At 26.9% G+C, this 27,956-nt stretch overlaps 1 protein-coding gene across 3 annotated transcripts in view; it reads left to right on the forward strand.

Moving 5' to 3' along the window:
* The window catches only part of LOC117176863 (cysteine-rich motor neuron 1 protein-like), an 805,857-nt gene that overhangs the window by 702,691 nt on the left and 75,210 nt on the right, over window positions 1-27,956 (forward strand). For all 3 annotated transcript variants that reach the window (XM_033367216.1, XM_033367214.1, XM_033367215.1), the window contains one exon: window positions 17,607-17,783. In XM_033367216.1, the coding sequence (XP_033223107.1) occupies window positions 17,607-17,783 (177 nt within the window). The remainder of the gene's footprint in view (window positions 1-17,606; window positions 17,784-27,956) is intronic.

The raw sequence follows: 27,956 nt of genomic DNA on the forward strand, positions 1-27,956 counted from the left end.
GTCGGATTCGGATTCAGCGCAGCAAAAACCTTCGGGTATACTAGGTCTGGTCTCTGGTTCCGGACCTTTGTCAAATTTTGTCGGCCTGTGTAATTCATCCTTGTAGTCGTATTATGTATCTGGCAAAACCTGACTCGTGTTAATCCCCTTAAGGCCGTGTGACGAGTGGGTCACGTGACCAGATTCTTACCTTACCGACATTTTCTTTTAAATTCCCTAATTCATTTTTACACGAAGAGCCTCATCGAGTTGAAAAATTTAGATAATCAATAAGAAGCACTAAGATAGGTGGGTACGGTCCTAACTTTTAATAATTAGGAAAAAAGCAAAACAAAAATTAATTACAATAAACATTTTAAATAATTTGAAAGGTTTAGGACCAGAATAATGTTTCTGAGTGCTTCTTATTTATGATCCCAAATTTTCAACTCGATACGGCGTTTCGTATGAAAAATTTAGGAAATAAAAAAATGTCGGTAAGGTAGAAATCTGACAACATGAGCCACGGGTCATCCTTAAAACCCAGAAAATTTTTGCGATTGTTATGCTCGTACTGATATCCACCTCGTACTGTTTTTCCCTATAAAATTCAAGAATTGGAGCTGTTAGATGGAAATCCGCTTTCACCATTGCAGTCGACGAATAATGAATTAACAAAATGAAAAATTTCGCACGATTTGCTAGCCATTGTGGCCAGGGTTTAAAATTTTCAAACATCACTCTATATTTCCTCTGTGTATGTAGCATTCTGTATTGAGGTTTCGCGCGATTGATGGTGCAGTTGTTATTCGACACGCATACGATTCGATTTACCTCCTTCACCTACCCCCCCCCCCCCGTTTATATGAGTCAAACGTGCTTTGGTGGTTGTTTAGTTTACTCTCCAGGGCGATTCGAATCTGCTAGAATTAAATCCCATAAAAGTTGCCGCATTGTGCTTTGATCCCTATAGCCGTGTATCCTGTTGAGCATGTTGCGGATTTTCAAACACGAAACATATATCCGTTTGTACACCTCCAATCCATACGAATTCAATAAATCTGAATTATTATTTTTAATGCTCTTGTAAATTAATTTTTATGAGTGGAATATCGTAAAAAAGATAACCTGATTATTAAAATAATTATTTGAAATGAAACTCCTTTTGGGATGGGATTAAATTGCAAAAACGACCGAAAATATGAACAGAAATCACTCTCTAACGGAAGTATTTCTCTCTCTCTCTCTCTCCCTCTCTCTCTCTTACAAGAACACTTCCTATACCTCCTGCAATTGCGCCTCCCTTTTTTTAGGCGATTCGGAATTGCTCTAAAAACTCCTTTTCGATATCCCCACTAATGCCACGCTCGCATAAGCAAAGCTTGTATATACCCCCTCTCTATAACTTGCTCCCTCCCCTATCTAGCTCACTGGTACACTCTTTTTTTGTTTAAATTGTCAGTAACTTTAAAAATAATGATTGAAAAGAATTTGGAAAAAAATATTGACGTCAAAGTTTAGCAAGTATGTTTAAAATGTTTTCATTTTTAGTAAAAATTTCGAGTTTTGCTGATACTTCAGAAATTCAGAATTTATGTACATTTAATAAATAAACATTAATTAATTCCGCACGGATTTCGTATCATTATAACAGTAATAACATTCTTATCTATATAGTATTGTCGGTCGAAAAAACGTTCGACTTGTAATTTATTGGTAACAGTATCTACTTGGCTGATTTACAACTCAGTAAAAAAAAACATAAAAGAATAATTGATAATAATAATATTACTAATATCAATAATATTTAAAACTCTTGAATTGCAAATATTCAAAATTGACGAATTTTAAATTGAAAGCCGTTAACACTGAAGAATTTTCAATTGTGAATATTCAAAATTAAACTATTCAAAAAAAGTCTAAAATTACATTCCTTTAAAGTACAATTATTAATAACGGCATAATTTGCAAATATTTATTTTTAAACTTCAAGAATTTGTAATCTTAACTCTTCAAAATGGTAAAAATTTTAATCTTCGTTCTTTAAAAATAAAAATTTTCTCATTTACAATATTCAATATTAAAAAATAAAAAATTTTATTTTTTACTATTAAAAGTTCTGCATTTTGTTCTGTCAAAATTAATGAGTTATAAATTAAAAATTTTTTTAATTAAAGAGTTTCAAATTGCAAATCGCTCAAATCAAAGAATTTGCTATTGCAGGTTTTCAAAATTGAATTATTTTAAAAAAATTTTCCGAATTACATACCTTTAAAATATAATTTTTGCAAATTAAATAACTTGGTATCCCAAATTTTTAAACATTCAAGAATTTTCAAGTGTAACTCTTAAAAATTGCAGAACTTTTGAATTTAAAATCTCTTAAAATTGAAGACATTTAAACTTAAAATTGTTAATTCCTGTCTCTAGGTGGAAGTTTAACTATTTTTCTGAAAATCTGTTGGTTTTTTTTTTCTTTTCTTTTTTTTTTGAGAGAGAGAATTGACTTTCTTGTCCCAGTTTTGTTTTCAAATTGATATTTCAAATAAAACATTTACATTTTCTTGTTCAAAATGAAGATATTTGATTGAAAGTTGTTCTTTTTCAGTAGAAATTTAATGTTGGTCGAAAATCTGAATTTTTAAGTTAAAGTACTATAATTTTGCCTTAGAATTCAGCTATTAGGTCGTAAATTCATTTTTTTTAATTTTTATTTTTAGGTTAAAATTGGTAGAAAAAGCGTATTTTTGTTTTTAGAAATTAACAATTTGGTATAAAATTAAACTATTTTAATGAAAAGTCAATTATTGTAGAATTTTAACTTTTTGGTTAAAAATTAACTATTTATTTGAAAAATGAAGTCTTTTGTTGTAACTATATTTTTTTTTCCTTTTTAAAAAAATGATTTGTTTGTCTATAAATCTAACTATTAAGTTTTTGGTTGGAATTTCTTTTGGCAGAAAATTCCCCTTTTTCGTTGAAAAGTAAACTGCTTGATTTAACGTTCGGAAAAATTTACGTTTTTTTGGTTAAAGAGTCATAATTTTAGTTTAAAATTCAACTATTAGGTCGTAAATAATTTTTTTGTAAGAAATTCATATTTTCGGGTTTAAATTAGATTGTAGAAAATTCTTTTATTTGGTTGGAAATTCGTTTTTTTGAGGGATAAATCATACTTCTGCATTAAAAATTAATCTCTGTGGTTCAAAGTTCAACTATTTGATTAAAAATTGCACTATTTAGTTGAAAATTTATGTGATTTCTTCAAAATTCGTCTTTTAATAGAAAATTAATCTTCTTGGTTGAAAATTCATATTTTTTTGTTAAAAATTCGACTTTTTAAAGAATTTAACTGGTCGATTATTGTTTTGTTAAAAACATAATTTTTAAACTGAAAAATTGACTGTTTATTTTTTGTTTAGACCATTTTTTTCTTCAACACATGAGTTTTTAAATTGAAATTTTACCCTTTTTACTTTTTGTTGAAAAATTGTTTTTTTTTTTATTTAAAAATTCAACTATTTTGTTGAAAATTCATATATTTTGTTAAAAAATCGTCTTTTTGTATACAAAATTAAACTTTTTGCTTGAAAGGTTAGCTGATTTTTTTGCTAAAAATCAACTATTTTTGGAAGATTTGTCTTTTTGGATTGACAAATGTCTTTTTGGCTTCAAAATTTAACTATTTCATTGAAATTGAAACTACTAAATTATTTTAGTGTCAATAATATTTTTCTTTAATTCATCGATAGGGATTTAATTTTCATGTTTGTTATAAAAAGGTTTTTTCTTCCTTTTTAAATGTAAAAATAAATGTTTAATCTTTCCCATATTTTTTATCTTTTCTTTGTGAAAAATTACACTAGATCCCGTTTTTTAGAGAGTAGGCGAGAGTGGAGCTAAGCCGACACGTTTGCTTCGTTTATCAGTTATTATAAAAAGTGTAAAGGGATGGAAAATCTGATGATCTAACATTACCTAATACCATGTGAAACCATTTTTTAAATATTTTTATCCTTTAATGAAAAGGTATTAATTTTATGTAAAAATCTCACTGTCGGTTTAGGCTCACTCTCCCCTAGTAACTTCATAATACACTATCGAATATAACAAAAATGTCTGAGGTTGCCTCGCACTGGCCTTTAAAATAAATCAGGGAAATCCAAATGTAAACAGTCGCATCTGCCTGAACCGATTTCAATTGGAGTGCATAATATTGCGCAACATAATCGACTGAGTACTCGCGAACTGCGCACCGTACAAGGTTAGATTCGCAACCTTCTCTCGCCCCCCACCCACCTGAAACTGTGGGGGCCAGCAGTTCTAGGAATTACAAAACCGGCCCGGCTTCTATAGGATCTGGAGTGTATCTGTTGAAGGATTTCAAGTAGAAATACAAGCACTATTATTATTGTTCGTTCTAGCAATTAGAATGCATGTTGCATGTAGCAAGCAGTAAGATGGAATGATTATATAGTAGCCATTAGTAATATCCTGAATATCCTCTTTTCCTTGTGAATGGCTCGTCTTTATTTCTCTGGAGCCGTTGTTAGCAGTTTCCCTTTGAGTCATTTTTCCACGAGAGTTGAGTGAATGTACGGTTAATTGGACCCACTTCAAAGTATCAGTGATTACGTCTACATTGCTACAGGCTTTCTGCCTGGGAAGAAAATTTTTTAATATGTCTTGGCTTAATTAAAGCTCATTATTCAGAAATGTAAAATATTTTTTACAAAGCAAGACTTTGATGAGGGTGAAGCAATTGAAAAGCAAGCAAGTAATACAAGAATATTATAATAACAAGGGGCCTTTGACTTTGATGAATTGTACAAGATATTTAAAAAAAAGTATAAATAGCCAGAACCATTTGTAGAAAAATTGAATCTTCATCAATTTCAAAGGCCGAAATAACAGAAATGTTTAATTTCTTGTCAATATTTTTTAAAATAAACAAACCTAAAGTCTTAATGTTATTATGGATTGTGTAGTCATCCAATTCAAAACTTCAGAGTAAAAATTTACAAATGTAACTTTTGTATATTTATTTCTGAACGCCTCTCATTTTAATCATTTAAATATAAAAAGTGCACAATTTGTAAAATTTAAAAAACAATGTTCATTATGGATGACTAATTAGTTGATTAATGTTATAGCTATGAATAACAAAATTTCTCGATGGAAAATTTTGATAAATAACCTACATTGTTCAGATTGATAGCATATAATCTTTATGGGCAGTATACAATTTTTTAAGGGGTGATGATATATTTTTTTTAATTTCAGAGATAAATTTAGACCTACCAAACAGTTAATTTTAGTCAATTGTTTCCCAAATTACATTTTAATTACTTTTTATACATAATGTCACTGCAGTTACTTCTTAAAATAAAAAGATCACTTTTGTCTCTTTTCTTTGCATGAATAACTTAATGAATTATCTTTTTGAATTTGACTGATTTATTTTGGGAATATTTTAGTGTCCCTATTTTAAAATATTCCAAAAAGCTTAGAATATATTTCAATAATTTTAAGGAATTTAAACGGATTTCAAAGATTTGAGGGTATTTTTTAAAGTTGCAAGAAATTTTCAAAAGTTTTAAATAGTTTAAAGGCATTCCCGGATTTTTTTATATATAAGGGTGCTTTACAACATTTTAAGAAATGTTTAATATATTTCAATAATTTGAAGGGATTTTAGAGGATTTGAAAGATTTTATGGTATTTTAAAAAATTACAAGAAATTTCCAAAAGCTTTAAAAAGTTTCAAGGGTATTTAAATAATCTTGAATATTGTATGTTACCTTATAGTATTCCGGGAAACTTTTAATATATTTTAGTAATTTAAAGTGATTTCAAAGAATAAAAAAAATTAAGGTATTTTTATAAATTCCTAGTCATTTTTAAAAGTTTTAAATCATTGCAATGGTTGAGACAAGAACTTTCTTCGGAAGATAATATTCTGAGTTGTAAATTTTATTATTTGGTCAAAAAGTTAACAATTTTCTTAAAAAGACATTCGTTTTGGTTGCAAATTTAACTATTTGCTTGAAAATTCGTCCATTGGCTTCAAAATTAAACTATTTTCGTACAGCATTTACTTTTTGTTTAAAATTCATATTTTGTTTCTGATAAGTTAACTAAAATCTTTTTTGGATAAAAACTATTTTTTCTGAAATTTCGTTCTTTTGCTTGAAAAGTTCATTTTCTTAAGTGGAAATATTGCATCTTTCTGGGATAAAAATGCAACTGTTTTGTTAACAATTCAAGTATATCCTAGAAAATTTACTTTTTGTTTAAAATTCATATTTTGGTATTGAAAAGTAAATTGAAATCTATTTGGAATAAAACTCTAATCTTGTTTTGGAAATTCGCCTTTTGGATTTTAAAATTCACCTGCTTTACCAGAAATTACATATTTCTTGAATAAAAATGTAACTGTTTAGTGAAAATTTGAACTATTTTGTTAAAAATTCATACTCTTCGGTCAAAAATTTCTACTGTTTTGTTGGCATTTCAACTATTTCATAGAAAATTTACTTTTTGCTTAAAGTTTATATTTTGGTGTTAAAAAATGAACTAAAATCTTTTCTGGTTGAAAGTTCAACTTTAAAAAAGCTGTCGTTTTTTATTAAAAATTTCTCTGTTTTAATACATTTGACAGATATTTCCAAAAATTTGTTTAAAAAGTTATCCTTTTGATTAAAAATTTCTCTTCTTGATCGAAAATTAAATCTTTTCGTAGAAACTTATTTCTTCTTTAAACATTCTTATTTTGAACGTGAAAAGTCAACTGAAATATTTTTTTACAGAAAATGTAACTCTTTTTTTGGAAGTGTATCTTTTTGTTTCAAAGAAATACCACTTTTTCGTTATAACTGTTTCTTTATATGAGTTTTCAACTATTTTGTTTGAAAGATTTGGCTAAATCAGTTTGTTCAGAAATATTTTTTTTTAAGATTTATATTTTTAGTTGAAAATTCATCTCCATCGTTGAAATTTAAACAATTTTGTTCAAAACTAACCTTCTGTAATTGAAAATTCAACTACGTGGGGAAAGTTAAACTACATTGTTATATTTTTTTGTTTGTTTAAAATTCAAATGTACTATTATTTAAATTTAATTTTTATCCGAAAATGTACCTTTTCCACTTTTTTAAGATTGATATTTCTGAGTTGAAAATTCTTGAAAATAATTTTCTTGATTTGAAATTTCATTTTTGTTCATTATTTGTTGAGTATTCGAATTTTTGGTTCAAAAATTCTTTTTTTTTTGTATAAATTTCAGCTGTTTAGTTTGAAAATTCAATTATTATGTCAAAAATTTAATTATGTTGTTGAAAATTCAAGCATTTCGTTTGACGACCATTTTTTCAGTAGACAAAATATTTTTTTGCATAAAATAAATTAATAAATTTAAAAATTTCAAATTTGTATTTAATATACTTTTTTATTCCGTTTATAAAAGATCTGTGTTAAAAGAATTAAAAGATTGAAATGCTGGTATTTCAATAATAATTATCAAGGAAAATGAATAATTAGTCAAGGAAAAATCATGGAATTTTAAATATTAAGTTCTGAAACACCCCGTCCAATTCTACTCAAAACTAGTGGCAAATCTTTCTGGAAACTAAGAATTACGTACAGTAAGGGGGGGGGGGGAGTAAACATATTTTGTTACGGTTCGTTACAGGTGGGAGGAGGGGTCTTAGATAGGACTTATAATCCGTTTCGGAAATTAAGTACGGCCCCTGACTAAATAAACAATGCGTATGAGATGAGCCCTCAAGTAGATAAAGTCTACGTGCGGTCAGACGTAGACGCTGAGCGACATGCTCACAAAAGATTGTATTAGCTGTGGCTTGTGGAGTAGTAACTCTTGCATACCAAATGAACTCACTACAAGCTGCATCCCTTGCTTCACCACCTACCCAAACAACAGGGGATGTTCTCTGAATTTCTCAATTTATCCCGTTGGACAAAGGAAAAGGATTACGATAAAACAAAACAGGTGGAAACTCCAGTCACGCTAGTTTGTTCGAGAAAAAGATTATTCTAAATAAACCACCCTTAGTTAGGACAACAAGATGGAAAAAATTTCGCGGAAAAAAGAAGTACTATTATATATTGAAGAAAAGTCCAGTTCGTTTAAAAAAAGTATAGAGGAGATCTTGCAAAGAAGATATTCTTCTCTTTCTTAAAAAAGAGTTTTCACGAGATGTCTGATTTTTAATTATTTTTTAAAATTAAAGTTCATTAAATTCTGAAGAGCTTGACTCTCCAAACTTTTGTCTTTTCTATTTGTTTATTAATAATTTTTGCACTCAAAATATGGAAAAACTGAAATTTTGTATGCTTTAATAACTGATTAGGTAATTTTTATATTGACTTCAACAAATGTTATGAACAAATAAGCAAATAGTCTTTTAATCGCTAAAAAAAATTTTGGTTTGCTAAAAGTCCTTGATATTAATGTAAGAATGCCATTCAATTACAAAACTAATTGGAAAGCTTATAATAACCATTGTTATAAACAATGCTTGTGGCAAAATATTAAAATTTGAGACTTTTTCAAATTATAATTTCCTTCAATCGCCAGAACGACTTCAGGTTTTCCTTAAAATAATTAATATTTATTAATATTCGATAAGATATAACAATTTAAAGTTTATAAACAAATTTAAATTTTTGTTCCTTTCGCATAGAAAAAAATATTGCGCTGGAAATGTTTGATAAAACCTTAAGTTTAAATATTTTGGCACAAGAATTGCTAATAACAGTGGTTTTGTTAACTTTTATAATATTTTTGTGTCTTACAGTCATTCGTCCAATAGCTTAAAATATTTCCAGTACAAAAAAATGTTCTCTGCACAAGGGCCAACATTTTCAATTTCTTTATCTGATTCGTTTATAAAAATTGAAATTGTTATATTTTATTAAATATTATTAAATATGTATTATTTTGAGAAATACCTGAAGTTGTTCTGGCGATTGAAGTAAATTATAATTTTTAAAAGTCTCAAATTTCAATATTTTTCAAGAAGAATTGTTTATAGCAATGGTTATTATGAACTTTTAAATTAGTTTTGTAATTCAATGTCATTCCTACATTAATATGAAGCACTACTAGCAAAAAAAATGTTCTTCGATAATAAGACTATTTGTTACAATTTCATCTTTTTAGGTTGAGAATTCAAGTATTTTTGTAGAAAATTCAGTTTTGCTTTTGTTTTTTCTTATAGAAAAATCATCTTCTTGGTTAAAAATTTGCTTTCCTTCTGCTAAAAATAAATTTTTTTGAATAAAAATTTAACAATATCACTATTAGTGAAAATTTGTCTCTCTCAGTTGAAAATCCGTGTATTTTGTTGAAATTTCTTTTTTTTTGTTAAAAATAATAATTTTGGTGGAAAATTCAATTGCTTAATTTTAGTTGAAAATTTATCTCGATGTTTAAAAATTTAACTATTTTGTTCTAAACTTTGTTTCTTTAAATTCATTTTTTTAATTAAAACGTAACTATTGAGTTTTCGTTTAAAAGTTTATATTTTCTAGTTGACAATTCATGTGTTATGTTAAAAATTACTCATTTGGTTTAAAATTAAACTGTTTGATGAAAACTTGATCTACTTGGTAAAAAATTCTGAATCTTCATCAAAAATTGTTTTTTTTGCCGCAAATTCGTATTTTTAAAATGAAAATTTAACTATTTTTGTACAAATTTAAACTACGTTGTTTTGAATTAGTTTTTTGTTTGCAAATTAATTTTTTCAACTAAACATCTAACTGGTATTATAGTTTTTGTTACAAATTTATCTTTTTTTTACTAGAAATTCAATTTTGTTTGTTCAATTTTCTTCATTCGTTTTTTTTGTTTTAAAATTATTTTTTTATAACAAATTTAAACTATTTCAATATGGGTAAACCCTGATCTATCTTAGTTAAAAATTCATTGAAAAAAATTTGTTTTTAAAGTCAAACTTTTTGAAGGAAAATAACCATTTTTTGGTAGAAAAATAATCTTTTAGGTTAAAAATCCATCTGCTTGTTTGAAAGTTGAACAACTGATAAATATGAATTTTTAGCTGAAAATCCAGCATTTCAGTTGAAAATTTATTTCCTTGTTCAAAAATTCCACTATTTTGTTGACAATTCGTTTTATTTAATTCATTTTATTATGTGAAAGGAAACTTTTCCATTTTTTGATAAAAATTGATATTTTTAACTAAATATTCAATATTCAAATATTCAATATTCAGCTAAATATAAACTGGTATTTTTAGGTAAAAATGAATTTTCTTGGTGAAAAATGTAAGCTTTTGTTTGGAAATTCAACTATTTAGTTAAAAATTAATTGACTTTGTGAAAACTCAAAAATTAAAAAAAAATTATTCTTTCTCTTTTTTGGTTGCAAAGTATTGCTATACTGAACTTATGTCTTTTTCGTGGGCAAATTGAACTATTTTTTATTTAAAATTAAAGCCTTTTCTTGCGTAAAATTTCATTAATTTTTCCAAAAACTTTCAGGGACATTTTGAAAGTATTTCTGTGTTCTAAACTATTCTCCAGATGTGGAAATACGTGCAATCTAGTTCTGTAAATTGTTCCTTGACTCGAAAGTTAATACAATTGTTCTCGATTAATAGACTCGTCACGTAAAAAAAGGGATAGGGTAAAAAAGATCGACTCGAGAAGGAAATCGGGCATCCGAGAAATTTGCTGAGGAACAGAAAAAAGATTTTTTTTATCCTTGGAAAGACAAATCTAAATTGCTATTCAAATTTTGTATATAAAAGGAAAGTATTGGATATAAAAAGTATTTGGAAAAAGAAAAATTGTATAGTTAATATTTTCACCAGAAAATATTTTAATTTTTAATAATGAACAGTTCAATTAAACCAATAAATGCAAATTTTCAACAGCAATTTTTTTTAAATTCATAACATAAAAATATAAATTTTTTTGCCAGATAACTGAGTTTTCCACTAAAAAATACTTTTTTCAACAAAAAAGTGTAGTTTTAACTGAATAATTTCAATTTTATAGGACAAAGGGAATAGCAAGATCTTTAGTGAAAAATTTAATTTTCCACAAAAAAATAACGAATTTTCCATAAAATTTGTTAAATTTTTAATTTAAAAAATTAACTTTGTACTAAAATGGTGCATCCTTAACCAATCAAATAAATTTTTGTCAAAAAAGTTTTATTTTCGTTCCAAATGACGAACTTTGTACACAAAGAAAAATTTTAAGCAAAATAGATGAATCTTCAGCCAAAAAGGTTAATTTCTTACAAAAAAAAAAGAATCTTTGTTTAAGAAATAAATTAATTTTTAACTAAAAAGTTAAATTTTAAACTAAAAACTAGAATAGTTTAATTTTCATTCAGAGAAATAAGTTTTTAAGCAAATAAAATAAAGTTTTAACGAAATAGTTAAATTTGCAACCAATCAAATAAATTTTCTACCAGAACGATAAAATGTCTATCAAACAAATTTATAAAAAATTGGAACAGTTGAATTTTTAGTTAAAAAAATTAATTTCCGGTGAAAAAACTAATTTTTAACCAAAGAAATATAAATTCAACTTAAAGAATAATTTTGTATTAAAGTGGAATAATTTTGAATAAAAAACATGAATTTTTAACCAAGAAGGTTAATTTTGTAACAAAAATGACTCATTTTTTTAGAAAACAGATGAATTTTTATATAAAAATTTAAATTTCAACAAAAAATAGAATAGTTCAATTTTCAGTTAGAGGAATAAGTTTTTAAATAAATACAATAAATTTTCAACTGAATACTTAGGTTCTCAACAAGAAAATTAATTTTCTACCAAAAACGAAATGAATTCTACAAAACAGTTGAATTTTCATACATCTAGTGAAATTTTCAACAACAAACAAAACAAATTTCAAAACAGAAGGTAAATTTTCTACAAAAAAATCGAATTTTCAAAAAATACATACATTTTCAACTAAAAAGTAGCATTTCCAATAATGAAAACTAAGTTTCTACCAAAAAGACCAATTTTGAACTTACAACATTAATTTTCAATCAAAAAAGGTTAATTTGTATCAATAGTTGAATTTTTTAATAAAAATTTTTTAACCCAATATAGTTGAAATGTAAACCAAAAAACAATTATTATTAACGACACATTTGCCTTTGAACCAAAAAAAATCAAATTTCTACTAAAGGAGATGAATTTTCAAACCGAAAACACGAATTTTCAACCAGCAAGAATGTTGTCAGCCAATAAAAAAAAATTTTAACTAATTTTTCGAATTTTCAAGCTAAAAATACGAATTAAAACAAAACAGTTATTTTAATCAAAATTTATGACTTTTTAATCAACTGGATAAATTTATTAGAAAATAATTCAATTCTGAACCAGATAATAAAATTTTTAACCAAGAAAGATGAATGAAATAAAATACCGATACAAAGAAATTTTGGTCAAAAAGTGAGTCCGAGACCTGATTTTAAACAAATATTAAAATTAGGGCATTAAATCAATCTATTTTATTATAGAGATAGTGCTATTTACTAAAATGTGAAAATTTAGAAAACGAAGGAATGGAAAAAGTTAGAGGCCGCCTGAAACCTTTCTAATTAGAATGCATAATATTGCGCAATATACTCGACTGAGTACTCGCGCATTCCGCCCCTTCCGAGGCGAGAGTCGCAACCGTCTCTCGTCCTGCCCCTACGAAACTGCGTTGGCCCGCAGTTCTAGAAGTTACAAAATCGGACCGGCTGCTATTGGACCTGGAGTGTAATTGCAAAATCTCTCTCTCAATATTAAAATTAGGGCATTAAATCAATCTACTTTATTATAGAGATAGTGCTATTTACTAAAATGTGAAAATTTAGAAAACGAAGGAATGGAAAAAATTAGGGGCCGCCTGAAACCTTTCCAATTATAATGCATAATATTGCGCAATATACTCGACTGAGTACTCGCGCAATTTTTTTAGTAAAAAAAATAATCCTTCAATTAAAAAAAATTGTTAGTAAGTGGAAAAATGATGTCATTCATATAAAATTTACTGAAATTTTTTGTAAAATCCATAAAAAAATGTTAAGAAATAAACTGTTTAAAAAAGGTAATCAATGCGTCCACAGCGCGCACAATGCTCTAGCACTTAAAATTTTAGGGGCAAGTTAATCCCCCTTTCGAACGTAGTGCCACGACAGAATTTGACCGGACTGTTAAATTTTACCACAGGGGTGGCTTATATTTTGCTGGGTCCACTTTATACCGAATTTCATTTTGAGTTTCTGACTCTCGTAAATGTGAACGTACTGGATATTAAGCAATTTATTATTACTTGAGCCCTTTAATAAAGAGCTATATAATATTTATGGGCCGTCAGCCGTTAATCAGTGGGAAGCCATATCTGCCAATATAAATCTTAATAAATTATCTGAAAGTAATACACATTTCGGAATCTATTTCTATTTTATCTAATCAGTCCTTATAATATTTTCTAATAGAAGAAGGAAAATGGCCCGAAAAAGTCACAAAACTTTGAAAAATTCACTAGTATTTTATTAGCTGGCACCTTTCTTAATATTTTGACAAATATTTTTTATTAGTTTGGCAAGAAGTTTCAAACTGATGTTTTAGTTATTATTTTTGTGTTCGCCAGGATTGTTTGTTAAATAAATTAAAAATCTTAAATTTAAGGTGTTAAAGCCTTGAAACTCAAATTTTGTAATTTTGAAGATGTACCTTTAAAAGCATTAATTAAACGTGCTTGGCTTTCAATTGAAAATTTTACAATTTGGAAAAATTTAAGGGTGAAAATTTTGTTATAATTTTTATTATTTCAATTAAAGTCTGATCGATTATAATTCTTTAGCTATTAGGTTTTTCTATTAAAAATGATATAATTTTACACTCTAGAAGCGTTTACGTATGCAAAATTTAAAATTACTGGTTTTCAAAGGAGTATAATTTTTAAAATTCCTCATTTTTATGTAGCTTCTGTGATAATATTGTCGACTTTTATGTTTTTATTTTGTGGACTTTTGAACTCTCTGTTTTTCATTTTTTTAAACAATTCCGATATTTTTCCCTGTTTTCAAAAAACTTTCTCATTTTTACTCTGAATACAAACTGAATTAATGAACCCCAATAAAAAATTACAACTATTTTTCGTTGAAAGTTATTTCTTTTTTATGGAAAAGTCTAGTGTCATATTTATGATCAAGAATTAGTTTTTTTGGTCTGAAATTTCACTATTTGGTTCAAAATTGTATTATTTTGTTGAAATTTCAATAATATTGTTGAAAAGAAATCCTTTCTGTTTGAAAATTTAATTTTTTTCTTTGAAATTAACCTGTTTCGGTAGGAGATTATTTTTGTTGAAAAATGTTGTTGCTATTGAAAATTCAAATTTTATCGAAATTTTTTCATTTTAATTTGAAAATTCATCAACGGTAGTAAAGTCATCGTTGGTGCGAAAGTCATTTTTTTGGTTTAATTGTTAATTCTTTTTAATTGAAAAATCTACTATTATATGTTTGGTTCTGAAGGCTTCTCTTTTAGTTGAAAATATAATTAATTTGTTAAAAATTGAACTATGATCTCCAAAAATCATCTTTTCTAGTTAAAAATTTAAATAAATTTTTTATCTTGAAAATTCAGCTATTTTATTAAAAATTGGTCTTTTTCGAAATTCCACATTTTGTTGAGATTTTATTTCTTTTTAGAGTCGAAGAATCTTTCATAGCTCCAAATTTACCTTTTTCTTTTGAATGAAACTATTTGGTTTAAAATATGTTTTTTTGTTGTTCTCGTTTAAATTAAACTCTTTTGGTTTTCAAATTAAAACCTTTTTTAGTTTAAGTAAAAATTATATTACTACATTTTTCATTAAAAATTTATTCTCATTGGTTGGAAATTGAAACTTCCTGGTTGAAATACTCTGTTAAAAAATTCGTTTTTTGTTGTTGATGATTCATCTGCCTGGTAACATTTTTTTAAATTGAAAATTAATTTTTTTACTGAAAATATAACTATTCCATTTTTGGTTGAAAAGTCATCTTCTTTAGTTGATCATTGTTTTATTTTGTAAAAAAATTCATCTTTTTAGGTTAAAAATTAATAAATTTGCTGGAAAATTAAAATATTTAATTGTAAATTTTGAAGGAACTTTTCGTTCTAGGTTTAAAAATCATTTCATTATTGGAAATTTGTTTTTTTGATTTAAACATTTTTCTTTTCAAGTAGAAAACTAATTTGCTAAAAATTCGTCTCTTTTGCTTAAAAGTTATACTATTTAAATGTAAATACTTTTTTTTTTAATTCACTTTTGTTGAAAATTCTTCTATTTTTAATTTAAAAATATCTCTTTTCTTAGAAATGTTATGATTTTTATTTGGAAAGTCAACAACTTGTTTTATAATTAATCTCCTTGGGAGGAATATTTAAGTATAACAAAAATCCAATATATTGCGACTCGAAATCTTAAAACTATGGTAACTGCAGTAGTTTTATTGTAAATCGTAAAAATGATAGATTTCTTAATTATAAAAATTATAATTTGCAAAAATTCTATTTGGTAATTGTCAAACTTGAAAATTGGTAATCTTAAACAAATAAAATTCTTAGGTTTAATTTCCAAGTAATATATGATCGACTACATAAAAAAACTTTATTTATTCCAAAATGCAAGAAATTGAAATTAGATTAAAATCCAAATTAAAAATCTTATTTAACGTGCAATAATCAAATTGTTGCAAACTCCTGTTAATAACAAGAATCCAACGACCAAATTTGGACCACAACGAATAAACAAAAACAAAAAATCCTGTTGTAATCTGAAAAAAAGAAAAAAAAATCATATACAAAAAAATAAAATAAAAAATTTCGGACAAAAATAAAATAGAGGAAAGAAAAATGAGAAGGCAGCCAACCACATCCCCTTCCTTCTCTTTTTTCGTACTTTTTATTTTCATTTTCATCCAATTACAATAAAATAACATTCAAAATGATAATTAAAAATAAATAAAATTGCATTACCAACGTTTCGGTACTCGTACAGTACCCATATAAACGCAAGAAAAATTTAAATGGTAGAAATTGACAGCCCCCACGAACAGGTGTTCTCCCTTTGATACCTCTTTTTTATTTTTTTCTAAAAATTAAAATTTTTTTTATATAATTTTTTAAAAAATTTCTCAGATTACAATAGAATGTTTTTTTAAATTTCTTTGTGGTCCAAATTTGGTCGTTGGATTCCTGTTTTTAACAGGAGTTTGCATCAATTTATTTATTCCATCAAAAATGCCTAATATGGTTATTTGTTTATAAAAATTGCTTTTAAAATAAATTTTTTATTAACTTTTGTTAATTCAACTAAAAACTCTTTTTCCCTATGCATTTTTCAAATTTAGTTCAAACTAAGTAAGGAATCGCCGCCAATCCCCACGAAACGATTTTTATTCACTTATTTGTTTATAACTATTTTAATCAATTTTTTAACATTTTCATTGTTTTTGTACATCTTTTCGGATAGTTGCTTTCAATTTTCTAGGCTTTTTTATTGAATCAAAGCATTTTTTTAACCGTGTAGTTCAAAAGTAAATTTTTTTTCATTTTTTTTCTTAAATAAACCAAAAAATAAACTAAAATTTAAAAATCTGCAATGACAGTTAGATGCGACATTTAATTAGACTTCATTCAAAAAAAGTCAAAATCGGATAACAATTATCTTCTGAAAATCAATTTCTCCACGATAATGTTTTTTATTTGAGTTGACATCAGTTATAATATCTTGATTCTTAAAATCATAAAAAACTATTTTTTCAGATATCTGACTTTTGGCACGACATCTACCTTAATTAAAACAACTTTAGGTGGAAGCAGTATTTTCGAAGATTTCAAGCTAACCTACAGTAATAAACCAACAAACTAGGTGGAAGTATAAAAAAAATCAAGGCACAAAAGTTTAAATGTGGACAAAGTGAATTAATTATTATTATTATAAAAAACATTTCTGTGTTGAAATGTTGTCAAAGGCTTATACTGCCCAACATGTCGAAGGCACTTTTGGTTAGAGTTGGATTTTTATTTGATCATTTTGCACGGGGCTGTCCCGGCATATATCATCAGTCACGGACGCATTTTTATAATGCAATCAAGTGATCTGATGAGAGCAGTCTGCCCAGACATATTGGACAAAGCCTGCTTTTTACCCCGTCATTGACGGACTGGGTTGCAGTCAAGTACACGATGGGGGACCTACAGCTTAAGGTGGGTTCCGAACCACCAGAACCTCAGTAAAGGTACATTGAAAAATTTCTAGAAGTACCGGCTCAGGGATCGAACCCCGGACTTCTGAGGTGAAGTCCGAGTGTCTAACCAACTGAGCCAATGAGGCTCTTTTATTATAATTATCATTATTAATATCGTCTTTAAAAAGAAATGTATAGAAGATGTGACTTAAGCTTTTTGATTTATCAAAATACTTTAAGAAAGCTTCTACAGTAGAAAGAGCTTACAATTTTTCTGTGGAAGATTTGTGAAGGTAAAGGATTGGAGAAAGCTGACTGATAACTTTGAACCACGTTCGACCACGTTCAATCACGATAGTCAGCCTTGCGATTTTTCCTTTTCAGGGGTCCATGGTTCACCATGTCCGGAGGATAGCATTGCTTCAGAAGATGGAGGATGTAAATGTGTGATACCCTGTCCTACTGATAAATGTCGACCGGATCAGCGACCTTTCCCAGTAAGAGCTGCTGATCCTGATACTCCTGGCAGCTGCTGTCCTCTCTATAAATGTCTTCCTTCAGGTAATTAGAGCAAATTCTAAACAGTACGAGACTAAATCTATCATGCAAACTAACGAGCTCTTTCAACACAGAATACCAGCGCAAGCTGCCCTAAATCAATATCAAACTTCACATTCGAGCTTGCAACCGACTAGAATGAGAGAGTACTTACAGCTGCTGCAATTAGTTTAACCGCTTATTCGTATATGACTATTATGATTATTACACGAAGGGCATTAGCCACCTCAGAACCGCTAAGTAATTACTGAAGTAAGAACTAAATTCATTTTTTCTTGTCATTTGTTGTTGTCTCTCCTATAATGTAGGAAAAATAAATGAAAGTGACAACTAAAACCTAGGGCAGCTTCTAGACAATTTTCTTAATATTTTTGAGTTTTATTAACATTAAGATTTCACTTATAATGTCTAAAAACCTCTATTAGTTTCTTCAACTTATTAAATTTTTTCTTGAAAAAAATCTTTCTCTTTACGCTCCACTAGGAATCAAACCACAGAACTTCCGACTTCTGGTCAGGTGCTTTTCCATTCAGCTATTAGAGATCAGAATAAGAACCTTAATTTAAAAAAATGACACTGATTTTTAGGTACGTGTTAATGGTGCAAATAATTATTTAAAATCAATCTGTTATATCTTCAGCAAATGTTGCATTACCGATAGTAGATAACCCTCCAAAACCATGGCGGAAGAAAATCCACAATATCGATCAAGTTAAGAATATTCAATAACATAATTTTTTCAAACTTAGATTAGCTAGTAATCCAAAAAACGCGTAATTTTGAATTCTCAGACATTTTTTTCTAGTTATTTATATCATAATTAGACAGGGTGTTTGAGAACCAGCATTTTAATGTTGTAAAACTTTTCACATCGAATCTTTTACAAATCGGAATAAAACATGGAGTGAAAAGTACTCTTTATCCCCTAGGGAGTAAAAAGTGACGTCAAAGATGAGTATTGAAAATTCTACATCTATGATCTCGCATTTTACGACAATCAGCCTACTCACCATACGAACTGTAAGAAAATTTTGTTTGCAGGTAATAGAATTTCTTGGTAATCTATGGAAAGTTTCCATACATAATTGATCAAATTGCCGTAAACTATCAAAAATTTATTAAAATTTCTAAATTGAACTTTGGTTCATTTTTTTGTTTACTTTTGATGAATGACATGTTATATTACCATAAATTGCCGAAAAATGTTATCAATTTTTGGAAAATTATAAAAAATTTTAAAATTGAATTTTGGTTAATTTATGGTGAGTTACCATATTTACCTGTAAAATTGTCATAAATTACCAAAAATTTAGAAAATTTTTCATTGAATTTTGGACAACTTATGGTAAGTTAGCACAAGTTGCCTATAATATTGCCATTAAATACCAAAAAATTACATGAGTATCCAGAAATTTATAAAAACGTTTAAAATTGAATTTTGGACAGTTCATGGTAGATTACCATAGATTAACTTTAATATAAAAATAGATTGCCAAAAATTTCCATAAATTCCCGGAAATTTATAAAAATGTTTAAAATTGAATTTCAGTCAATGCATGATAAGTTACCATAAATTACCTTAATATTGCCATAAATTACCGAAGAATTCCATAAATTTCTTGAAATCTATCAAAATGTTTAAAATTGAATTTTTGATAATTTATGGCAATTCAGCACAAATTACCTATCATATTGCTATAAATTACCAAAAAATTGCCAAAATTTCCAGCAATTTATAAAAATGTTTAAAATTGAATTTTGTGCAGTTTATGGTTAGTTACCACCAATTACCAAAAAGTTGCCTAGATTTACAGAAATGTATAAAAATGTTTAAAATTGAATTTTGGGTAGTTTATGATAAGTTATCATAAATTACCTGTAATATTGCTATAAATTACATAAAAACTTCATAAATTTTCAGACATTTATAAAAATGTTTAAAATTGAATTTTGGATCATTTATGGTAAGTCGCCACGTTTACCTGTGAAATTACCATAAATGACTGAAAATTTCCAGAAAATTTGTAAAATTGATTAGTTTTTTAGTTCTAAATACTAAGTAGCACAATTATTTAAATTGGTAAGTCTGAAAATGTAAATTTCTCCATTTATAGCTCCAAGGCCTTAAAAGTGTAAAATTTTAAGTATTCCTCATTTACAGGTCATTTAATATCAAAGCCTTTAAATTGGCATTTATTCAATTATTTAAAGTTTTTAATTTAAAATCACTGAATTTCAAATCTTTATTCAAGTAATTTTAATTATTTACATTTTTTATTTAAAATTATTAAATTTCAAATCTTTATTTAAGTAATTAAAGAATTTTTAGGTTTAAGTTAATTAATTAAATAATCATTGATTTTAATTTCTTTCAACTATGAAATATAATTATTTTCAAATGATACCATTTTAAAGGATTTAAAAATGAAACTGATCCGTTTTCAAAGTTCCGATATATGCTTTAAATTCAAGATTGTTTAATTTTAAGGGGAGATTCTGGTCATCCATGTCTTTATTTTTTATTTTTGAAAGAATTTGATTCAATAGTAAAAATAATGTGCTCCTTCCCAATTTTTTACAGTGTAAATTATAGAGGTTGAACTAATAAAAAAAATTTTTTCTTTGTTTTTTATTTTTTTTTACAAAATGGCAGCCTCAAAAATGTCCTCATTTCCAGCTTTCGCTTAAGTAATTCGGGAACGGTTGACCCGAAATAAAAAAATTCAAAAGATTTATAATTTGTACAGTTTTGGCTATCATGTGATTTACAATCGGAATTTAAAAAACAAAAAATGGCGGACTTTTGAATTTTTTTGACTTCATTGTTGCAAGTTAAATTATTCATAACTTTATTAAATAACAATATTTGTCTTCTTTCGTGAAAGGCAGCTCGAGCGCTGTAGCTTGTTAGCCTTGTAGATCTTTAAAATTAATTCTACACTATTTCTAAAAGTATTTACTTCTAAAATATGAAGAAAAAAATTTCGATTTTTTGAAAAATTATGACCAGAATCTTCCCTTAAACGATTCCAGTCTTAAATAATATAATGTTGAAAGTTTGAAGCTGAGAGCTCGTGAATCAGAATATTTTTTTTAATGTTCGGCTTTAAAAGATTTGAAAAGTGGGAAAGTCGTCAAACTTGTACACTATTTGAAATGATTCTAAATTTTTTATACAACAGGCTAAGAAGGCAAAAGAGTTCACTTATGCTTGAAATTAAAAAATTGCAATTGTAATAGATTTTAAGAATTTAATTATTTTTACTGAAACTAATATTGGAATATTAGGCTTCATCTTTATTCCAAGTATTTAAGTTCATAAAAAAACATTATTTTATATTTCAATTATGTAATTCTAAACTTCAAATCCTTTAAATAATAAAACAAACCATTTTTTTTACTTACATAAAACAACAAAATTATCTCTGCGAACCAACTTATATTATTATTATAGTAAAAACATTTCTGTGTTGAAATGTTGTCACAGGCTTATACTGCCCAACATGTCGAAGGCATTTTCGGTTAGAGATGGATTTTTATTTGATCGTTTTTGCACGGGGCTGTCCCGGTATATATCATCAGTCACGGACGCATTTTTATAATGCAATCAAGTGATCTGATGAGAGCAGTCTGCCCAGACATATTGGACGAAGCCTGGTTTTACCCCATCTTTGACGGACTGGGTTGCAGTCAAGTACACGATGGGGGGACCTACAGCTTAAGGTGGGTTCCGAACCACCAGAACCTCGGTAAAGGTACATTGAAAAACTTCCAGAGGTACCTTCTCAGGGATCGAACCCCGGACCTCTGATGTGAAGTCCGAGTGTCTAACCAACTAAGCCACCGAGGCTCTTTTATTATTATTATTATTTATTATTATTATTATTATTATTATTAATTGTACAAAATAATCGAGTTTTAATTTATATAATTTAAAACTCACTAAATTTCTAAAGCTGGATCTCAATGAGACAGAATTCTCTTTTGCGAAGCAAAAGTCAATAATCACATTCTTTGAGTCCTAAAAATGCCATCTTTTTCTTTCTATAAAATGGTTTGTCATGTTTTGTTCGCCTGCTTCTCACTCTTAGGTGCGAATTACAGTGTCAGGACGATTTTTCGAGAAAAATACTGGTGAAAAATAAAAGGTAAGAGAACTTGAAACTCTTCATTTCTAGACCTGTCAGCTGTAGTATAAATTTTAGAATTTCTTTAAAGGTAGTTTCCCATATAACAATTTAGAGATGATGCGCACGGCTTACGAGCTAACCATATCACAGTGTCAGTGTCGTAATTTAATCATATATACTGGAAGGGTTTGTTCTTGTCGTGCTACTCCATCCTCCAAATCCGGGAATATGTATGTCTCCATATTTAAGATCTTGAGACTGTCTTATTCTATGAATAATTTATTCTACGTTGCACTTTCAAGAAACGCTTGGTTTCTTCAAGTAATTGTTTATGCAAGTCTTGCTGAATCCAACTCATCACTGAATACCATGGTTTCAAGATTTCCCTCTAATCCTATTAACTACATTTAAACGCTTCTCAGTACAAATCTCAAGTTCTTATCATGGAAAAATATGGATTGTCAAAATAGAGAGTTACTGCGTTCTAGAGGGTTTCAGATGGTCCAAAAAGCCTTCTATAATTTTTTGTAAATAGAGAGACACTTATTTTATTGTCAGAATCTATGATGATCTGTTCGGTTTTCAGCAACGATCAGTTCGGCCCTCTATGATGATCAGTGCGGCTTTCTATGAGGATTAGTGCGACACTCTGTGATTTTCAGTTTGGCTCTCTGAAATGGCCAAGTCGACTTGCCGGGAAGATGAAGTCGACTATCTGAGTTGAACAAACCTTCCCTCTTTCATTATCAGTTCAAGTCGAATCTCTGAGATGATCGATCTGAACCTCTTGTTTTAACCTTCTAGAGATATTTGCTTTGGCCTTCTAAAAGGCTCAAGTATAGTCAAATATAAGTCAAATATAGTTATTTTTAGAGATTTGTAGCCCCGAATAAAAATAAATAAATTTTCGGTTGAATAGATTTGTCTAAAAGTTTTATTATATATAAGTCATATATAGTCCTCAAATATAGTCAGTCTTTACAGCTAGATAGTCAGACTGGCCTTCCATTTTTCTCTATGCAGAGATATCAATATTTTGAAAAGGTGATTTAATTTTTTTAATTTCCTCTCTGATTGTAAGGATTCGTACAATTTTTAGTATCCTCACACCCTCCACCCTTCTTACGTTAGATTTCATAATTTTCACTCAATTTTTCAAAAATATATAAATTATTTTCACTGTAAACGAGGTTTCGAGGGATTTCAAAATATTTAAAAGATTTCCAATGATTTTATAATATTTCAACATATTGTAAGAAATGTTAACTTATTTTAAAAAGACTACAAAATATTTCAAATAATTATAACATCTTTATGAAATTTCAAGAGGTTTCCAAAATTTTCAAAAGATTCTAGTGGAACATAAGATGTTTAGATATTAAACACGATTTCAAAAGGTTCCAAAAAGTTTCACATATTTGGATGATTTTAAAAGATTTCACGAGTTTGAAGAAATAACATAGTACAAGTTTAGGGAAAATATGAATTTTTCATAAAATAATTTTTTAAAATAAACAACAGAAAACAGATAGATAAAAGTTGTTTACTAAATAAGGATCGACAAATTTTTTTGAAAATTATTTTCTGATAAGAAGCGTAGTTTTTGTTTTAATTTAAAAAAATAACATTAAAAAAATTATTGAAAAAATACTAGACAAAATTTGTGAAACAAAAAGTATAGAAAAATTTTTTATAAATTATTCTTAGATAGAAAGCGTAGTTTTTGTTTTAATTTTGAAAAATTTCATTTAAGAAACATGCAAAGTTTTAAAAAAGTTACACGAAAAAACAATGAATTGACCAAAATTATTACCCAAAACAAGGTCGACAAATATGTTATTAATTATTTTTTTTATTGGACGCGTAGCTTTTATTTTAATCGTAAACAATAAAAATATATACACTTGGAAAAAAGACACTATTTACGAAAAATTTAGTAGACAAAAGTTGATCAACAAAAAAGGATCGACATATTTCGTGTAAATTATTTAATGGGAAGCGTAGTTTTGGTTTTATTCTTAAAAAATTAAATTAAAGAAACAAGCACATTTTTATAAAAACGGCACGAAAGATCGATAAATCGTTACAATTAGTTTTTGATTTGGTGCGGAGCTTTTACTTTAATCGTAAAAAATAATAATAAAAGAAATTGAAAAAGACACAAGTTACGTACAAAAATGAATAGACAAAAACTGTTCACCAAAAAAAAAAAAAACAAATTTGTTATACACTTTTTTTTAAGGACGCGTAATTTTTGTCTTAATTGTAAAAAATAAATTTAAAGAAACATTACAAATTTTGGGAAAACGACAAAAGATTTTATTTATTGTAATTGTGAGAAGTAAAATTTAAAAAAACACTGTTAAAAATTAATATTTTGTTTTGATAGGATGCGTAGTTTTTATTTTAATTGTGAAAAGAACGTTAAAGAAAAAATTAGAATTTTTGGAAAAACGATGTAAGATGAGAAAAGCAAATTGATTGAAAAAAATGGTTCGCTAAAAAAAGATCGACAAATTTATCACAAATTATTTTTTTATAGGAAGCGTATTTTTTATTTTAATCATAAAAAATAACATTAAAAGCAATTAAAATTTTTTGAAAAAGGCACAAGTAAGAAAAAAAATTCATATGCAAAATTTTTTCAGCAAAAGAATAAAATTGCTCACCTAAATTATATTTGCAAATTTGCTTTAAGCTATTTCTTTGTAGTCTAGTTTAGTAGTCTAAGAATAAATGAAATTTCTATATATGCACCCACGCGTCTTGCAGATTTTTTTCTTTGTTCTTGACTAATTTGATTATGATCTTTTCATCCACGCAAAAAAAATGGTTTTAAAATGGTTATTATTTATAGAAAATGCAGTTAATAAGATTTCAATAATGTCTTAACTCAACGCCTATATATTTATTAGACCGATGCAATATGAACTATTACATACTAAAAAATTAGAGTCGACGACATCTGCACACGAGAAACTATTTCTTCACGATACTCAAATCTCATCTCGTCTCAAATCTCATCTTGAATCTTTTCTTGAATTTCGTCTTCAATAGCATCTTTATTTTGGCCTTAAATCTTATCTCGAATCTCGTGTCTAATTTCAAAGCTCAAATTCGGCCTCTATTATTTTCTCGAATCAAGTCTCGAGTATTGTCCCGAATCTTGTATCGAATGTTGGCTCGAACCTCTTCTCGAATCTCGTCTCAAATTTTATATCTTGTCTCGAACCTCCTCTCAAATCTACGACTTGAGTGTTATGAAAAAAGTACGACAGACGGACATCCGACTGGGAAACGTTCCATTTTCAAAATGACCAACTATAAATTTTTAATAAATTCTATTAACCAAATTATTTTAAACTTTTTTTATATTGATTACTAGCTGTTTTTTATTTCTATTTTTTGTAGGGGACAGTTAAAATAAAATTTTTTAAAATAGTTTTAAAATGATAATTTCTAAAATATATACAAAAAAGTACTTTTATTTCAAAAATACTAAACAAGTCTTTTTTTAATCGAATGGCAAAGGCCCTTACCGTGATTTACTGACATTTCACAGCACCATGCGTAAAGGTTACTTTAAGGCTCATTTAACGTGTGGGAGAGAAAACCTTGTAATTTAGTAGAAATTCCACAACTGCTGCTGTTTACATTTACGGTGTCGGTTTGCAGCTTCAGTTTAGGCAACACGAATAACGTAGTTGTAACTTGAGTTGCCTTACGAAATAATCCTAAAGCCAAATTTAATTTAGAAATATTTGTCAAATTCTTATAATTATAAAATTTTATTTCTAAAAAACAAATAAAAAATTTAATCTATGAACATGGAAAGCTGTAGAACGAAGTGTAAAAAAAATATTGATTGAAAATGACAATTTTAAATCAAAAGCCAGGTTTTTTCACTTATAAAAACTGATAGACTGAACAATTTCGTAAAATCAAATTCTAAAAAATAGAAAATTCCTAAAAATAGAAAAATCACGAAATAGAACATTTCCGAACAGTTTAAAAATCATTAAATTTAAAAATTCCCGAAAAGTTAAAATATGACCCATTCTGCTACACTGTGAAATTCGCAAATTAAAAAAATTAATTTTTTTTATTAAACATTATTTATGTATTAATAATACAAATAGCAAATTCAATCAATTAACATTCAAAAATCAGAAAAATATTTATGGCTCAAAATATTCCATTAGTGTAGTTTTCACAAAAAATAGTATTTGTACAAAAAAATCAATTGTTTAAATTCGGGAATTTTTTATAAAATCAGCGAATTTATGAGATGAGGTATAATAATATTCCTGAAAAAAATTTCCGAATTATAAAATATCCTTCAACGTCGAATACCCAAATTAAAACAATTAAAAAATCTTTTTTAATAAAAATGATTAATTCATTAAAAATACAACAATGAAATTTTCAAAGTATAATTTAAAAAAAGAACATTTTGAAAATTTTGATTTCAATCTTTTTATATTGCATTTTCAATAAATAAATAATATTTGATATAATAAAAATTTCATTTAATAAATTCGGCAATTTTCTAGTACCGTGTATTCTATAGTTCGGAAATTATTTTTCTGGTGGTAATATTCTTATTAGGATTATTTTATTATTCAAAAAGTTAAGAGTTGGATAATATTACAAAACTGTTTGAGAATTTTATTATTATGGAATTTTCTGATTCAGGATTTTTTTATTTGAAATTTTCTATTTCGAATATTTTCTTTTTGGGAAATTTTACTTTGTAGGGAAATTTAATTTTTCGGCATTTTTCAATAGTCTCATACAAAATTCATAAATAATAGTGATAAATAAAAATGAACGACTGAGAAATCCCGAAAAGTAAAAATAAATATCCTGTGAAAATTGCCGTTTTATAAAATGTCCTCTACAGCAAAATGCAGACAATAGAAAATTACAAACTCTAAAGAATTAAAATGATTGCGTTTTAATCAATCATATTTATTATTTAAAAGTAAAATAATGAAATGCTTGGATCAAGTTTTTTTACGTTCAATGAATGACAATAATTAAAAATATATATATATATTTCTCAATGCAAAAGAGCAATAGAAGAAAAATATTTTTGTTACGAGAGCAATCATTTAAAAAAATACTATGCGTATTTTCAATAAAAAATTGCATATAAGTTTTGTTTAAATTTTTGTTATATTTAATTGATTTCATTATTTTACAGTAACGGTTATTTTAAAATAAACTTGTAAATTCTAGAAAAATATTTAAATTATTCATTTAACATTCATTATATACGTGGAAAACTATTACTATTCTCTCGTGAGAAGCCGGGAATGTTTTAGTCAAATATAACCATTTCTGTCTAAATTTATTTCAGTCTCAGTTTAATGAAAATTACATTTTCAGCAAATTAAGGAAACCTTTGTTATTAAGTTTCTGTCTCACGCTAAATATTACAAGAGAGAATTTATTTCTGGAGTGTATCAAAGTAATTCACTCAAATTTTTAATAAAATTTATTTCCAAATATATAGCTCAACAAAATAACTAAAGATCTTTCTTATTATTTATTTTGTAACAGTAAATGAGCTCGCGCTTCCAAGTCCCTGTTTTTTTTTTGTATTTGCAAGCATTAATAAATATTGGCACTTTAAAAATCTATAACTAAACTAATTTTCAAATATTAATTTTTAAACAATATGTATTGTACGATTTTGAATTTTATCATTTCTGAATAAAAGCGTTTATAAAATTAATTATTTCAAATTGAACATTTTAAATCAGAAGATCTCAAAATAGAAAAGTTTCAGCGTTCAATTTTAAAAATTTGACAATTTTATTAGAAAGGAGTCGAAATTGTATTGTTTCTAATCCAAATCAGTCAAAATTGAAAAATTTATTTTCATTTGAAAGGTCTCGAAATTAAATAATATCAGATTGAAATTTCCAAAATAGGACAATTTCGAAAGATGAAAAATTCTTTAATTTAAATTAGGATTTTTAAAATTAAATCATTAAAAATTTATAAAAAATTTTAATTATGTTATTTGTAATTAAAATCG

Source organism: Belonocnema kinseyi, chromosome 7 (assembly GCF_010883055.1).
Source record: "Belonocnema kinseyi isolate 2016_QV_RU_SX_M_011 chromosome 7, B_treatae_v1, whole genome shotgun sequence".
NCBI classification, from domain to species: domain Eukaryota; kingdom Metazoa; phylum Arthropoda; class Insecta; order Hymenoptera; family Cynipidae; genus Belonocnema; species Belonocnema kinseyi.